General features: G+C 36.8%; 1 protein-coding gene across 1 annotated transcript; it reads left to right on the top strand.

Moving 5' to 3' along the window:
* The first annotated feature begins 4,443 nt into the window (after positions 1–4,443).
* CUNH15orf61 (chromosome unknown C15orf61 homolog) lies at positions 4,444–9,261 on the top strand. The gene is given in 3 exon segments (XM_015480495.2): positions 4,444–4,506; positions 4,508–4,805; positions 9,038–9,261. Coding segments are annotated over 3 exon segments (474 nt in total). The 5' UTR covers positions 4,444–4,458; the 3' UTR covers positions 9,166–9,261.
* Positions 9,262–18,310: the final 9,049 nt, after the last annotated feature.

Below are 18,310 nucleotides of genomic sequence, written 5' to 3'. Positions count from 1 at the left end.
CCCCACTGGCACCAAGGCCAAATTTGGGGGCCAACAGACATGAGGCAAAGAACCTCACCCCCCCACTGGTGCATAGGCCTATCCACAAGTACGGCTGTATGTTGGACCGGTAGTCAGTGACGGGTATGATCCAATTGCAGTGGTATCAACCTATGACAGGAGGCTAACGCCTAGAGGTCAGTTCATCCGATGACGGGTAAGAACCATATGTTGAATTGGACAACCTAACAGGCACGGTCCTTAAGCCACATTGCATGTTGTTTAATTAATCAGAAGTGGGGAGATGCTGAGAGCCATTGCCAAGTAGGAATGACGCATGGCAATTTCCTTGTCAGTCTACCCAATGTTGCTTAGAGGGAGGACTCTCCATTGTGGAAATGGGCTTGCCTTGGACCCAGGTCATTTGCAGTGACATTGCATGTATGTTTGAGAAAGGTGACCCTGCTCAAGGACCAGGGTGGATCCGGGTTTAGAGAGGATCCTGCTGGATTAGGGTGGTTCCAGGTTTAAGGTGATTCCTGCTGGGAATAGGGCATATCCTGCTGCCTCAGGCGCCCACCCGCTCCTTGAGTTCCCGTTGAGTTCTCGCGGGATTGAGAGTATTTGGGATGTAGAGTGCCGGTGGATTGCCCCCAGAACGTGCTTGTAGAGTGCCGGTGTGAGTTCGGGAATAAAGAATTGCTGTTTGAATCTACAAGGCTGTGAGTGGCTTGTGATTTTGTGCCCAGCCAGACTGCGGCAATATGCACATAGTTTCTGTTAGGTATTATTATGTTTGTCTGTTTTGGTTTTGGTACCAGGGATTGAACCCAGGGGCCCTTAGCTTCTGAGCCACATTCCCAGCCCTTCTTATTTTTTGAGACAGGGTCTCACTAAGTTGCTGAGGCTGGCTTTGAACTTGTGATCCTCCTGCTTAGCCTTCCAATCTGCTAGGATTACAGGTGTGAGCCACTCTGGCGGTTGAGTATTATTATGGACTGAAAGTTTGTGTTTCCCTTCATTTACAAGTTCATTTGTTGAAACCCAAACCTTCAGTGTCACTGTATTTGGAAACAGGGCCTGTGAGAAGGCAGCAAAGGTTAAAGAATATCATAAGGGTAGAGCCCAAATCCAACAGGAATGTAAGAGGAGTATCCATCATGTGAGGACACAGCCACAAGGCAGCTATCTGCAAGGAAGAAAACCTCCATCAGGTACCTAATTGGCTAGTATCTTGATCGTAAGAATCCCCAGCCTCCAGGACTGTGGGAAATAAATTTCTGTTGTTTAAGCCACCCAGTCTGTGCTGTTTTGTTATGGCAGCCCAGGCAGATCAATATAGGTATAGACCTAGGAGTGGTATGCTTGTTCATAAGGCATGGATGTGTATAGTTGTAATGTATACTGTCAGAACTGAGTGCAGTGGTACACACCTGTAATCCAAGCCACTCAGGAGGCTGAGGGAGAAGGATTGCAAGTTTGGGGTCTAGATAACATTGCCAGACTCCATCTCAAAACAAAAACAAAACAATTTGCAAATTTATCGGACACCGGAATGTTCTCCCTTATCATGTGTCCACTTGGAGATTTTGTCTATTTTTCCATTGGACTGTCTGTTCCTTAGTGATTTGTAGGACAGTGTTTTATATACCAAATGCTCTATCAGATATATGTATTGCAAATATTTCTTCCAGTCTGTGGAACATTCTTGAGTAAGAGTCTCCTTGGAAGAAATTTCTAACTTTAGAAAAAAGGGAGAAAGTCAAAGAGCCTTGGAAAAGCCTAACCTGTGATAAGGTTTATCTAAGAGAGTAGCTCCCAACAGTTCTTCTGTTCAAAAGTCCTGTTCCCAAGCCATCATGATGAGAAAATACAGTGAACCTACCTAATACCTGTTCTCTATGCCATGTTTGTTGTTTGTTGCAGTGTTGGGACTGAACACAGGGCATTATCCATGCACAAGAAAAGTACCCCCAATCCCTGTATCAGTGGTTATTAATTATATGCCAGACATACTGTAGTCAGGGTTTCTGCATGTTTGATTCCAATTTCACTTATTTTTAATATATTTTTATTTGTTCCAATTAGTTATACATGACAGTAGAATGCATTTTGACCTATCATACATAAATGGAGAGTATAACTTCTCATTTGTCTGGTTGTACATGATATAGAGTGACACGGTTCATATAATCATATATGCCAAATTTCACTTGTTTATAAACAGATTTTAGCCAGGCATGATCCATGACTTTAAGTCCCAGCTATTTAGGAGGGTGAGGCAGGAGGATCACTTGAGCCCAGGAGTTTGAGACCAGCTGGGCAACATAGTGAAACCCCATCTCAAAACAAAAACACATTTTATATTACCCAAAGGGATATCATGCCAAAATTTAACAGATCACAAACTGCCCATGAGTTTGAGTTTAGTGTAGATCTCATAATTAATTTCCTGCTATCTTTGTAACTGAAGAACATACCCAGATTTTAAGGAGAATCATTCAAAACTTGCTCTTCTTTGTATCTACCCCTCTGGAGGGTTGGGGATTTTCTTGACAGTCTATAACTGAAATGGAAGATGTAGAAATAAGCTAAGGCTGCTGTTGCTGCAACTGTTGCCCACAGCCCACAAACGCCACATAGTGTAAACATCAAACAGAGTTCTGAGTCCAGGGGCATGGGGATAGCCTGCATCCTCCTTAAGACTAGATTCTGGGCTGGGGTTGTGGCTCAGTGGTAGAGTGCTTGCCTTGCATGCACAAGTTCCTGGGTTTCATGCCCAGCACCAAATAAATAAATAAATAAATAAAACTAGATCCTCTTGGTCTTGTACCTGTGTCTTTATGGTCCAGACTCCCTTGGTTCCTTCCCATTTTTCTGAGCTTGATTCTGAAGACTTTGAATTATTTTACCTACCCAGTTTTCTTTTCATATGTCCCAATACTGCTCAAAACCAAACCAAACAAAGATAATAACAAACAGCTTCATTGTTTGCTTAAAGCTAATGTTAAAAAATTGAACTTAGGGGGCTGGGGTTGTAGCTCAGCAGTGGAGGGCTTGCCTAGCACTTGAGGGGTGCTGGGTTCCATCCTCAGCACCATATAAAAATAAATAAATAAAATGAAGGTATTGTGTTCAACTACAACTAAAAAAAATCAAATATTTTTAAAAAATTGAACTTAGGTTTAGCAACAAAATACAAGTTTTAATCTATATGTTTAGGTTCTATGACAGATTTTGTTTGAAAAAGGATTTGTGTGTAGATTCAAAATTCAGTTTGTAGGTTACAGTACTGCTGCATCTACCTGCCTCCCTCCAGCCATCCTTTCTGCTATCCCTGTACATGAGTAAATATATCTTGCCTGTACCTAAAAGCTTAAAACAAACAAAAAAAAGAAACTTTTATCTAATATGGAATCCTATAAAGTTTATAGGGAATCCTATAAAGTTCAACCTATTTACATGACTACAAGGACCCTCAAGATTTAGGATATGATAGTGGGTGCTCAATCAGTGTTTGTTGAATGAATCAAACCAGAGAATATAAAACCAGCTACATAATCCTACACGCTCCTTGACTTTTCAGCAACAATAGTAATTGTTTTATGGTGCTTACACATAATTCACAAAAGATGTTTCTGGACATCTCATGTTATTTATGTATGGCCTCTCCAAACACAAGTTAGGACAAATGAGAGGAACTCTTCTTCAGAAAGTGGGTGTTATAGAAATTATCACCTTAACAGGCTGTCAAGTGCGAGAAAGGTTTTCCTGAAGCAACAGATTGAAAATCGGTAACTGAGAATTATAAAGGGTGATAACTACGCCATCCTGCTCTGGTGTTCACCAGGTTCTTGGGAGCGAGTACTCTGCACGCCTGTATGCTCACCCAGACATATGGGGCATTCTTTTAAAATAATCTTTTTATCTTGAAATATCTAGGACTTGTTTGACAGTGAACAGGGAAGATAGAACGTGAGTGTTCTCCGACATTACCAGCCAACGCTCACTTCCTTGAGGACATCTTCTCAAGTTCCACAAGGTCAACTCAGGATTTCATCCGAGCTCAAAGACTGGAAGGGGCTTGAAAGGACCTGGGTTTGAGTTCTGCCACTCACTAGGGCGGTAATTTAATTGTTTTACACTCTACACCCCATTTTCAAAGTGGTAAAGCCTCCCCGGCTCCAGGGGGTCACAAGCAACAATTTAACTACCTTCTTTACGCAGGGACCCCTGACTCTTCCGCGCGGGCAGCCCCTCCGGTCCCTGCGGGGCTCCGCTCCCGGGACCGGGGGTCGTGGGAGGACGCGGGCACGCTGTGCGCACGCGCCGCCGCACCCAGGGGGGACCCTCCGGCACACGCGCGGCGCCCGCTGGGCGTTCCCGCCGCTCGCTGCGGGGGAGCGGGCACGCGCACGCGCGCTCCGGAGGCCCCGCCCCGGCGGCAGGCGCGGTCCTACTTTCTCCGAGCGGCGGGTTATGGAGGCCCTGCGGAGGGCCCACGAGGCTGCGCTGAGACAGCTGCTGTTCGGGGCCCTGGGCCTCGGGCGCCGCCTCCCGCCCGAAGCCCCGCGCCTCGGAGGTGCTGACGCGGCACCTGCTGCAGCGGCGCCTGCCGCACTGGACCTCCTTCTGCGTGCCCTACAGCGCCGTCCGCAACGACCAGTTCGGCCTCTCGCACTTCAACTGGCCTGTGCAGGGCGCCAACTACCATGTCCTGCGCACCGGCTGCTTCCCCTTCATCAAGTACCACTGCTCCAAGGCCCCCTGGCAGGACCTAGCTCCGCAGAATCGCTTCTTCACAGCGCTCAAGGTCGTCAACCTCGGTGAGTGGTGACGGCCGCGCCTACCTAGCGAAGCACGTCCGCCCAAGGCGGTCGCACTGTCCTCAAAGCGTGCCACCGACGTCCGCGCTCGAAGGCCAGAGCCGCCCGACCCCGCACAGGCTCGCGGGCCCCGCGCCGTCTGGCCCCACCCCCAGGGCGGCCTTCTGGGACCCGCCTTCTGCACCTGTCCTTTGTATTCCCCCAGGAAGTGCTTAGGCGCCGAGCTGTTGGCTGCTGGACTGCCTGTCCCCAGAGTGGGCTTGCCCACTGGCCGGTACTGCGGGACCATCCAGCACCACCGAGGCAGGGAGTAGGCCAGCGCACGTCCTGCTCCTGGGAAGGCCCTGCACTGGGTAGTGAGGCGGCTATAGGAAATGTCCCCACTGCACAGTGGCACTCCTGGTTAAGAAGGTCTCAGTGCATTGCAGGATTAGTTCCCCTGAACGTCACTGTGTGGGTGCGTTTATATGACAAAAACTGAAACTACTTTTTAAAGTTTGTTTTCTTTATATGAAATCTCACCACGTTTGTTTTATTAAATGGCCTAAAGGTTTTCCCTTGGCATTTAGCTGCCTCCAGTCCTAGATCTGGAGGGCATTTAAAAGAATCTGCCTCTTTAATATTTGTATGTTTTCCTGGAAACATTCGTGACAGTATTTTCTTTCACTGGATGTTTATTTTCTTTTGCTTCAATGAAAGAAAGGCATGAACATGGACATTTTATAGGTCAAGGAAAAATATAAGGCCTCAAGATATTTTGGATCTGTTGGTAGCTGATAGAAAATTGATCTAGATTTCAGTGATTCAAAATCTAGACATGGAAGCTGAACCATGTTACCAACTAGATTTATAAAGCCAGAATTAAACGCTTGGTAGCTGCACTAATATTGTAAAGCCTGAAAGGTCATTAAATTTAAATATGGCACTGTATTTTTACTTATAATAATTCACATGTGTCACTGATGGGATTTTTTAGCTATTGCTTCATTGGGACTGTCCTAGGCTCAATTCAGTAAGAAAAAGATTATTTAGCAATTGTCTAATCCTTTAAAAGTATGTCTTATTGTTTGACTGATGGTCTATACCAAACCAATTTTGAGGCTGGCAAAAAGTTGATGAGAGAGGTTATTTAGAAAATTAAATGCAAAAGTATTTGGAAAAACTGGAATGATAACTAGATTCAAGAAGAATGAGTTTAACATTTTCAGAATCAGAAAAAAATCATTCTTTCCCAAATGTAAGTAATAGATTATGAAAAGTATCATGGTGAAGCTATAGACAAACCATATAAACTGAATGCCTTTAAAAAAAATGTAACAATTAAAAACTCAACATTTTGTTTAAGATCATCTTAATGATTAAGGGCTTCTCTTTTAGATGTAGATATTAAGACATTTTAAAAAAAGAAAATGAAAACCTTTGAGAACAAACAACAGTTGTTTTATCATGTGGAAGAGGTCTGTATGTTCTTTTTGGAAATTCTAAAAATCCTGCTTAAATGGGAATAAGAGTTTTAAATGCAGCAAAAAGGAAAACTTCTCGCTCACGTATGCTTTAAAACAAAATGGTTTACAACAATAAAGAGAATTTTTTTTCAGGACTTTTTAAAGGGTACTGTAATCCCCAATTTGGTAACATTTAGTTTTTATTTTTGTCTGAAGGAAGGGAGTATGAATTAGAATCCTTTCCTGTTCTGTGATATACACTTGTCCCTCTGGATCATCAAGTACGTTAATAAGAATATATATTATCAATAAGGATTTTATTCTTTTTCTTCCTTTCCAAACTAGTAATTATCAGAGTAATTCATTTTTCCATTTTGTAAATAATAAAGATTTCTGTTTACCAATTTGTTCTCTTTCTCCTCCACCTTCCCTTCAATGAAAGCTGACATTTTACTGATGGTTTATCAGTCTGAGTATCCTGCTGGGAAATAGATTGAGATTTAAGAAAAGCAACTTACCATTGAAATGAATGGGTAATCAGAGACTTACTACAAAGTTCTAATTTTTTTTAAGTGCTTAATTTGACAGTGGTTTACCTACTGTTCAACTGACTCAAACTGAATTATTATTATTTTCAAGTTAATTTTGATGTTCTATGTTTCAGATAATCTGGAAAAAATATAATCTTTCATGGACTCTTATAGACTTTAAACCACATGAGATATGTGCAAAGAAAAAAATTTATGTATAAATTATAGAAGTGGCAACTCTTCTCGTTTAGTGTATCAGTCTTTCTGCATTACATAAATAGATGGCAGAGAAAAAGAAATACAGAATTTCTGACTCCCCATATCACAACTTCATCCTCTGTCAAACAGTATTACTCATTATTAGTTCCTAGTTGTTTTTTAATAAGAGATAATGTAGCTATCATTAAACTAGCAATCTTTAATCAGTCTTCTGTTTAGTTGAAAGAACATTGGCCATTTATTTGTGTGATTTTTTTTTCAAAAGTATGAATTTTTCAAAGTATCAATATTTTAATTGAAAACTGAAGTAAATCGTATAAAACAAAATTCTTAGCATCATCACCATTCCTTAAATTTATAGCCTCAGCAGTATCTTAAAAGGCATATTTTACCCTTTTAGAAAATTAACAGTTGCTTCTAGAGTTTGTTCCTCCTCCCTCACTGCATTGTTTTTCAGTTTTTGGAGTTGTATACTGCATTTTGAATTTATTTTTTATAACAACTGCTCCCTGTCCTCTTTCCTCATTTCTGCCTATGTTGTTCCCCTATTTCATTTGTCTACTTCCTACCTAACTCTAGTGCCACTTACCTTTTCCTTCCTTCCTTCCTTCCTTCCTTCCTTCCTTTCTGGATAAAGAATTTACAAATAGCTTCACTACCTAGTTTTTGTGAAATTTTTGTGTCAGTCTCTTGAAGTGTTTAGAGATTGTTTTGGGCATTCTCAGGGCAAAGAAGGCAACATACTATAAAAGGCTTAATTGGGGTTTTAGGGTACCTTGTGATAATAGCAAACTATGATCCAGTATATCCCTAAAAATAGATAAAACCCAGCCTGAAACAGGGCATATTTTTCTCTTTTCTGAATCCCAGCTACTGATTCTTCTCCTGATTAATCTGTGGCATCACAGAGGCTGGAATGCAGCTCCAGGGGGGAATAAGCACAGAGTAGTCCCACACACTTACACATGCAAAAAGAGTATGACACATGAGTATACTTCTGCAGAAAAATAAGAGAAAATTTAGCAAAATTATCTGTCCTGAACATGTGCTGATTTCCCTATTAACTAGAAAGAAGTGATTTTCCAAATGTGCAGCTAAGCTTTTAGATTGTCTTTTTCTGCCCATTTTGCACACGGGAGCAATAAAATTAATACTTGTGCCTAGCATACTACATTTGTCATTGATTCATGTGGCTGTGGTTTTATACATATGCTTCTAATATATTAGTAGTCGTTGATTTTAAATAAGTGCCTTAAAAATACAGGAATTGTGAAAGTTCGTTTTATATGTAATACAGTATTGTATGCTTATGAGGGCTTAATCCACATTCTTGGGTGGTATGTGTTTACTTTCACGTATGACAAATGGCAGCTAATCTCAAAAGCAGCAAAATCTTATCAATGGCAATGTTCCAAAGAAACAATGTGTTAGAGTGTCCTATGTACTTATTCCAAATAGGTGGAAACAAGACTGTTTTCAAATCAATTGTAGAAATTCTAATGAGAATATTTTTTCTCATGCTTGTTAACACTGAGATCTTTTGAGTTAGGTTTTGCCTTAGATTTTGAAGATAGCTATTTGACCCAGTTTCTAAGTTGTACAAAAATTACTTTAGCCATCAATATTACTATGTACTTAAAGGACAGTAGAGTTGACCTAGTAATTATTAGCTCAAAGCTAATAATCAGGAGCATTTATAACTAAATTAATGACTATTCTTCTCCATTTGCTTTTTTGTGAAGGGAATATAGAATTACTTCATAATTACTTGAAGGTAATACATTAGGGAAAATTAAAATTTACTTCAGCCTTAGCTACAGTTTTGAGAATCTTTAGGCTCACATAATTGCCATGATGTTTGACAAACATAGATGAAATTGAGCTCTCAGATACATAGTTGTTTTATTTTTAATTTTTATAACGTGAGTGTTTGTTAACATTACTGACAAGTGTTATATGATTAGTAATGTGACAAATACATGGACACATGAATAGTAAATATTGATGTTCACAAGTAACATATTCGTTTGTTTTCTAGGTATTCCAACTTTATTATATGGACTTGGCTCCTGGTTATTTGCCAGAGTCACAGAGACTGTGCATACCAGTTATGGACCAATAACAATATATTTTCTAAATAAAGAAGATGAAGGTGCCATGTATTGAAAGTATGCATTGGAGAATATAAATATCTGTGGATTTTCTCTTGTGTGTATGTGCAATATTTATTTTTGATCCTTTAGAATAAAACTTTTGCAAACACCTTTTTCTTTCTATGGTGTCTGTCTCTTTAAGATGAATCATTATCCTCAAGAGGTGAAGCTTTATATAAGTTGCTATATATTGCAGATGGGAACTACAAACACATGAAGCTTCACACTAATGTTCCCTAGAACTAGGTTAAATGACAGATTTAAAAAATGATTCTATTACATAGATTCTATGGATAGGTGTTAATAATTTAAATTGAAGAGAAATATAGATGCTCACACAAAAGAGGAGGGAGAAAAATCTTTTATATGACATTGGGAAAAAGTAGAAGATATCTGGGTATTAGATGGAAATTTATATCATATCATTGGCAAATCCAAAATTGATGAGAATCTGTTTGTAATTTAATATCTAAAGTATTCAGCTGCCAGAATTTTGCATGGAAATATTTTAAAGCTCTTGTGAATTTATCTGGAAGAGGGATTGCTGAAACTTCTTGTTGCTTAAACAATCCCACAGTATTTTTTTAATATAATAACAACTTGGGTTAATGTAAGTGCAACAAGGTGAAAGAAATTGGGACTTACTAAAAATTAAAATAGCATGCCAATAAAGCTATGAGAACAGTTAAGATCTAGAAATATCCAGAAAAATAAATTTGGTAACTGTTTATAAAAGCAATTAACTTAAATGGTACATATCCAAAGACTTGTTGGCAATGGGGAGTGGGCTGAAAATTTAAAAGACCTGATGGCACTTTTGCATTAGAATTTTATTAAGTTAATTGCATTTTTGAAAGCAAAGTCATTAAAAAAAATTTATCCTTGGGGATAGTCACAAAGTACCCAGATGAATGGTAAATTTCAGAAATTTGGAGTAATTTAGGGAGAACTAAGTAGAACTATTTAATTTCTAAACCAATGGGTGTTTAAGATTTATGATCTCTCTCATAATTACAAACATAATTATATATCATTTTATGATAATGTGTTGCTGATATTCTACAACATTTACACATTTTTGTACGAAAACTTTTTACAAAATTTCATCTAACCAACATTTGGATGCTTACTCCTGGCAAGTGAATAGAGAAAGTGAGCAGAAGCGCCATAGTAATGAACTAATGCAAACTGGCTTCCTCAAAGGTTTTCGTGTTAAATGCACTACTGAGGACAAACTGTTCTTCAAATATATGTAGTGTTCACTTGTCTAAAAGCAAGTCTAAATATCACTTTAATCAAGGAAGTACTTACACCAATATATTTGGTCCAGACAAACATACTTGGCACTAGTTAAATGAATGGCTTACACAAAGGAGATAGTGTTACATTAAGTTTCATTAATAATAAAACTGACTATTAGCATTTTGCAAGGAAGGCTAGAACTGATTTCCTCTGTAATGGGCAAAGTTAAGTAACTATAGCTCATAAGTTTTAAGTCAAATACTTCTCATTCATTGCTGCTGATCTTGTCAATACTTGCTGTAAAGGTTTGGTCCCAACACAAGGCTGATAAAATGGTTTTTAATTACCAGACTATAAATACAGCTTTTCAGTAAAGTCGTACCTCTTTTCACACAGGCCTGTTTGATTTCTGATAATTTGTACTGCTGACTCTGCTTACCTGTTTTTCAATAGCTATAGTCAGTGTGACTTCTTGTCCATATGGTGATAGGTAAGTCTCCTTGGAGAACATCTTTGACAAACTACCCTATTGATCTCTGTAATTCTCTGCTGCTTGCAGCATTAAATAGAGCCCTGATTTCTTGTCTGATGTGCTCACTGTGTAACAATTAAGCAAATGTAATATTTTCTTGTATTACATGAAAATCAATAGACCTCTTGCTCTTATGGAGTTGATCATGGTAAAGGATGAACTCAGTGGTGGCTAAGGGCATAGTTCAAAAATTAAAATATCATTCATCGGATTTAAGACTTAATAGTAAGACTTTAGTATGAAAATTGCTTCTCATTAAACAGTAAATGCCTTAAGTTTTTTTCTTTAAAGTTGTATATTACATAGAAGCATTGTGGCCTGAAAAGGATAAAATATAAATCCTGGAAGCCAGGACGCTCTGTCTAATTTTAGTATCAGTGCTGTCTTTTTGACCTAAGGATAATAACTCCTTACCTTGTGTCTTAGTTTTTCCTTCTGTAATGTGAGAGGAACAACACAAGAGCCCCTTGTAACCCAAATGTGTCATGATTATACTTGTAAGCACATTTTTATTTCATTAAAAGCTCTATTTTTGTAATCCACCTTTTTCTGATCCTTATATTTATAAAGGACTTCACAGAATAAAGTATTTCAGAAATAAGGCGAGGTTGGGAGATGGAGAAAAACTGAAGCCAATTTGTGGGTGTCTACACTCGTGCCCACTCACCTACAAGGGCAAGGAGGCTCCTGAGTGGGCCCTGCTCTTCTGGATGTCAGGATTTCACTTAGTTAATGAAACCATTAATTCAGCTTTTCTGCCTATATTTATTTTGTCTTTAAAATAATCCATGCAAAACTTATTAAATGAAGATGTGCTTTTATACAAAACCTTGCATCTCTCATTATCCTGATATAAATCAGTTATCAAGTATTGGAATAAATTTCTAGATAAAATTTTTAGTTCCTGTGTAAGTCCTGAACCACTATTAAAATGCAGTAACAATTGGGAGAATGAAAGAGATTGCTGATATAAAATTGCTATTTTTTCCAGTGTACATTTCCTAAAATACCAAAATTGTATAAATAGTTATAATTTCTTTCTTTGCGTATTTGGCTATTAATTTACTGTTTTTGCTAATTATTGATGTCCGTAAAAATTGAAATATTTTTTCATAAAAGCCATATGTATTTTTAAGTCCATTTTATTTCATGTCATTTATATTTATGTTCACCCTAAACTGTAAGCATGGAACATCTATAATTCTGCACAAAATACCTTTTCAATCTACTAAAGAATGAATGACGTGTAGAAGAGTGGGATGACATAAAAGTCAAGGATCTTGGTTTCACTTCACTTAAAAGCTAATGCAGATAACAGAAACCTTATCCTAAAGCTAGTGGATCAGGTATCTACTTTTTTTCAGCACTTAACATTGAGACAGTAATGACATTTGGGAGCATCTTAACCTAAACAAGTACTTAGCATTACATCTCACCTGGGTCAACAGTCTAGGGTATCAGAGTTAAACTGTGTTACTGTAAATTAATGGAAAATGTAACTGCACTTTGCTGAAAGATCAATGCCCAATAAAGGCTGCACAATCAAATCTTGTTGCAATGATTGAGGTCTTTAATTGCCTTTCAAAGATAAGGTGGTAATCAACACAGCTTTAACTGGTCTTTTTTACTAGTTCAATTACATGCTAATGATTAGTGCCAAGTCAGAATCTTTAACTACTTATACTTATTAAATCTTATGTTAGCAATGAAAAATTACTGAAGCTACACAATCCATAGCATACAAATCTTCATTGCTATATTTCAGTCTTCTACTATTTTATGTGCTTGACAAATGTTTCACAAGAGCTCTCCCAACACCAAAAAGGGTTATTAGTAGTGACCATAGTCTAAAGATTACTTTTCTAATATAAATTAGAGATCAAATTAGATGTTAAAATTTTCCTTTAATAAAAATGTGGCTAAAATAGTTTCCAATAATATATATTTGGCCATCCAACCCCAACACAGAGCTTTGTTCTGCTAATTGAGAATACTAATACAACTGGACTAAAATCTAGGTGGTTTTTATTAAGTTTATTTCCAAATGTTTCATTAGGTTTTTAGTCATGAAATTTGATTTCACATAGAGCCTACAAAATTCTTTTGTTCTGGAAAAGGATAAAAGTAAACTCAAATGACAGACGAAAATATATATAAATTGAACATCAGAATTTAAAATTTCTGTGCTTCAGAGGATGTGATCAAGGAAATAAAAAGACAACCCACAGAATAGGAGAAAATATTCACAAATCATATATCTATAATGAATTTATATCCAGCATATAAAAAGAACTTTTAAAATGCACCAACCCAACTGAAAAATGTACTAAAAAATACATGTCTTCAAAAAGATATACAAAGAGCTAATAAACAAAACACATGCAAATCAAACCCACAATGAGACACCACTGCATATCTACTTACTTACTAGGATGACTATAACCGAAAAGAAGTGTGGGCAGAATGTGGAGAAATTTGAACCCTCATAAATTGTTAGTGGCAATGTAAAGTGAATGAAGCTGCTTTGGAAGTTTCACAGTTCCTCAAAATCTTAAATAAGGAGTTATATGACTCAGCAATTCTGCTCCTAGGTATGTACCCTAGAGAACGGAAAACATGTCCATGCAAAAACTTGTATAAGAATATTCATATTAGTATTATTCAGGCAATAACAGGAATGAAGTGTGGACAGATGATGAAACAACATTAATGAACTTGTAAACATTGTTAAGTGAAAGAAGTAAGTCATAAAAGACCTCATATTGTATAACTACATTTATATGAAATGTCCAGAATAGGCAAATCTATACAGACAAAAAGTAAGTGATTGCTAAAGGTTGGGGAGGTTAGAAGGAATTGGGGAGTGACTGCAAATGGGGTATAGATAGCATTTCTTTAAGGGATGATGAAACTTGTAAAATTGATTGTGGTGATGATTGTAAAATTCTGTGACTATATTCAAACTATTGTACACTTTGAAAGAACTGTATGGCCGGTGAACTGTATCTCCATTAAGCTGTTAAAATTATTAAAGCACAATTGGTGTTCAATGGGTACAGAGTTTCAGTTTTGCAAGATGAAAAATGTTCTGTAGATGGATATGTTGATAGTTGCATAATACTATGAATGTACTTAATACCACTGAACTGTACACTTAAACATGATTAAAATGGTAAATATTATGTGCATTTTACCATAATTAAAATAAATTTTACGGCTGGGAATATAGCTTAGTTGGTAGAGTGCTTGCCTCACATGTCCTGGGTTCACCATAAAAAAAATAAAATAAATTTTAAAAAATGGAGTAAAGGAGTCAACTATGATAAAATATAATTGCATGAATCCTGTAAGAAATAACTGAGTTTAGGGACTGGGCATGTAACTCAGTGGTACAGCGTTTGACTACCAGAACATACAAGGCCCTGGATTGGATTGCCAGCGAGTGCGAGAAAACAAATAAAAAACTAAATTTAGAAAAATGGTACAAATTAAAAGTTAAAATATGTTAACATTATTTTATATATTATAGTCTTAGAATTTTAAAAATTTTACTTATGAAGCCTAGTTTTAGTTAAGTAGATGAAATCTCATTTGGGATCATTTTTAGGAGCATTAAGAAAAGGATATTTTTGGTTTGAGATTATTAAAATGAGACCAAAGTAAAGCCTGTAAAGTGTTAGTAAATGAAAATAACCTTTCTTGGATCCTAGTTGCTAGATAAAGAATACCAGTTACTATTAGTGCTAGGTTTTATATAGTATTGCTTATAGCTATTTTAGTTGCACTTATATCATTTTAAATACAGTTTATGAACATTGTATTATTCCATTATATTATTAATTTATCTTCAGTGATATTTATTGTATCAATTTAAAAGCTGTAAAACTTCATGAAAAGTAGCTTAAATACAGGATTTTGATAAACAAAAGCTTTCTGTTTTTAAAAGCAAATCATAGAAATTGTACTTCTTAAAGGTTTGAAGTTTTTGTTGTTATTGTTGACAGAATTATGAACCCTATAAACCCAGTATTTTTTAGTTAACCTAAATACATAAATCTATTTGAATTCATCTTATGAAAAGAGATATGTCATTAGATATATGATCATTATATGTGTTAGTGATTCATGGACCTTGTTACATACATGCTTTGTAATGTATGAATTATTTAGTAAGAAAAATCACAATAATTTTGTTGTTACTCAAAAATTTATGGGTTGGCAGAAACAATTATGCAGCCCCTGAAGCTGATATGTTAAGGTAACATCATTAACACCACGTAGTATGTTTTTTTAATTGTTGTTTGACATAACCTTTTCTGCTTTGCTAGAATACATCAGCAACAGTCTGTCTGTAAATAGAATGTTGAATTTATCAACCACAAAGTGATTCATTTCACTCCCTTTCCATATTAGTACATAAGTTAAAGCCAGACCCAAAAAGTTGTCTCCACAAACCCTAGAAGAAGAATAAAATTATATAAATAAAAATTAATACTCTAGCAAGTAGACATAAATGTACAACTTCATATAATGAAAGTGGATATTTTTACTTAAAAATATAGATGTTTGGGGCTGGGGCTCAGTGATAGAGCACTTGCATTGCACGTGTGAGGCACTGGGTTCAATTTTCAGCACCACATAAAAATAAATAAAGATATCTACAACTAAAAAATATATTTAAAAAATAGATGTTTAAGAACTGGATGAAAATAATTCATGAGAGTAGCAGATTATTTCGAAACCTTTTTTTATACCTTGTATTACAGCCCATACTGTGAAATGAAGAACAAAATTTTACATACTTATGTTTCAAAATCTCTGAATTTATAAAGTGAAGTAACCAAAAAATTTGAAACTTTGAATAAAAATATAGACTAGGATTGGGTATGGTGGTGTACACTTGTAATCCCAGGGACTTGGGAGGCTGAGGCAGGAGGATCAGGCAGGAGGCCAGCTTGGGCTACTTATTGAGACCCTGTTTCAAAATTAGAAACAAAAAAAAACCCTGACGGTCCCGGGATATAACTCAGTGGTAAAGCTCCCCTGGCTTCAATCCCCAGTATGGGGGGAGGGGGGGGGAAGTCAACAGTCGTTCATGCATCCAACAAATACTTTTACATTGATTATGTAGAAGACAAAATTTTGTAACTTTACATACCAACAAAACTCAGCAGTTCTGAATCTACATGTAGAACTTTTCAAGCCATCCTTTCTAGGCTCAAAAAGACAGGTTCTAAACACAATTTGACGGAAACCACATGTTACCAATGCTTGTTTCCAGCCCTTGTCATATAATGAATGCTCTATGTTGAATGAACATAAAATTTGAAATTAAGAAGAAATTTGCCTTTGCCTTTAATAGCTTTAAGAACAGGATGCTGTAATTGGAGATCATACAGATATTTTATTATAAGAATAGCAACAAGTTTTAACATATGATCTCAGATATAATGAATTAACTATGTACTCTGAAAAAATCAGAATCTTGGTGCAGTATTCTTTTGAGACATTTCAAAAGGTGCCATTTATCTTCTCATACTACAGAAACTGCTATTATAAAGTCAAATTTAGATGGTGTGCAGAAGTAAATGAAATGAAGCTTTAAACCAAAGTACAAGGATCAATTAGACTTACTCTTTTAAAATAGAACTAGAAACAATATGTTAGTATGTAACCAGGAGGCAAGAAGAATATTTTGAGTTGTCAAAAAAATGGCAGGGTTATCTCTTGAGGCAGCAAGTCCTCTGTTGTGACATTGAGAGGCTGCATGACAATTCCTTAGGAAAATTCTTGAGTGGGGCAATGGATTAGATTGGTGACACTATAAGTTCCATTTAATCTTGAAATTTTGTCATTCTTGCATGCCTATGTCTAATCCCTGATCATGCTAATTAGTTTGCCATTTACCACATTTCCACTAGGTATATAATACCAGGAATCCTGTTTTGAAAAGAAAAATAAATGGTTTAAGTTCTTGCTCCACCATTACTGGTTAAGTTACAGAAAAATCTGAGCCTTCTAAATTTTGGTACCTGCATGTACATAGTAAGTACTTGGTATAGTAAGTAGTTTATTTAACCCTTCAAGGAATTTACCTGTGACAAGGTCCTTGCACACAAGAACTCACTTAGTCCCCTCATAACAACCCTATGATTTAACCACTATTTTTAAGCTTAGTTTTCACCTGCAGAAACCAAGAAGTCCTGCCCCAGGTCACACAAGGAGAGTGTTCTTCTGATCCCTGCAGTCTGCAGAGGCCACACTCCCAGTTTCGACTCCACCCTTGTCCTACAATGCCTGGGACAATTGATGGACGTGGAAGCACTTTGCAAGCTAAATGCAGTTAAATGCAAGTCATGTTTTGTTATTATTATTACTACTATTAAGACACATGAAGAGAATAATATAGATTTGTTTAAGCATTGAGAAAAGAGAAATAATAAAGTTGAAATGTAATGAACTAATTCACTTTAGAGGATTTATAACTCACAGTGCTTGGCACATAGTGACGCTCCATGAATATCTGTTGAACTCATCTCTGTCCCTGCCCAGTGCTGGGATTATTTCTACTGTCCTTTTCCATTCCCGACCAAGCTGAAGACAACAGACTTACCTACTGACTTTTGGCAGTTTGTTCCTTTCGTCCATGTCTTTTCATATTCTTCTTTTTCCAGAAGAAATATATAATAAGCAACATGAAAACAATTGTGTTTATTGTTGTGATATTGCTACCATAAATTTTATTTCTTAAATTCAAATTGCTAGGATATTATTGCTGATGTGTAGAAATGCAACTTAAATTTTAAAAAAATGTAGAATCATTGCGATTTACAGAAATGTTGCATTTTGGCATATATCACCTGAATTCCTCTCATGTTAGCATCTTATATAAACATTGAACATATGTCAACTCTAACAAATCAACATTGGTGCTTCATCACTAATCGAACTTCAAATTTTATTCAGATTTCACCGTTTTTCATTAATATCCTTTTTTCTTTCCCATGACTCCACTCAGGATCCCCACATTTCATTTAGTCATCACGTCTCCTTAGGCTCCTCTGGTCTGTGACAGCTTCTCAGACTTTTGTTGTTGTTGTTTTTTATGACCTTGATAGGTTTGAAGACTACTTTTCAGGATTTTGTAGAGAGTTGCTGTATTTGTGTTTGGCTGTGTTTTTCTCATGATTAGATGGGGGTTTGGGGAAGAAGACCACAGAGGTCGAGTGCCTTCTTATTACCTCACATTAAAGGGCTCCTGATGTCAACATGATCTACCACTGGTGATGTCAAACTGGATTGCTCAGTTAGGATGGTGCCTGCCAGGCTTTTCCACAGCAGTTACTCCTTTATCTTTCCATTCTCCTTATGTTCTTTTAAATAA

Source organism: Marmota marmota, unplaced genomic scaffold (assembly GCF_001458135.2).
Source record: "Marmota marmota marmota unplaced genomic scaffold, marMar, whole genome shotgun sequence".
Taxonomy (NCBI): Eukaryota; Metazoa; Chordata; class Mammalia; order Rodentia; family Sciuridae; genus Marmota; species Marmota marmota.
Note: the sequence above shows the minus strand (reverse complement) of the source record. Positions and strands in the feature narration are given on the sequence as shown.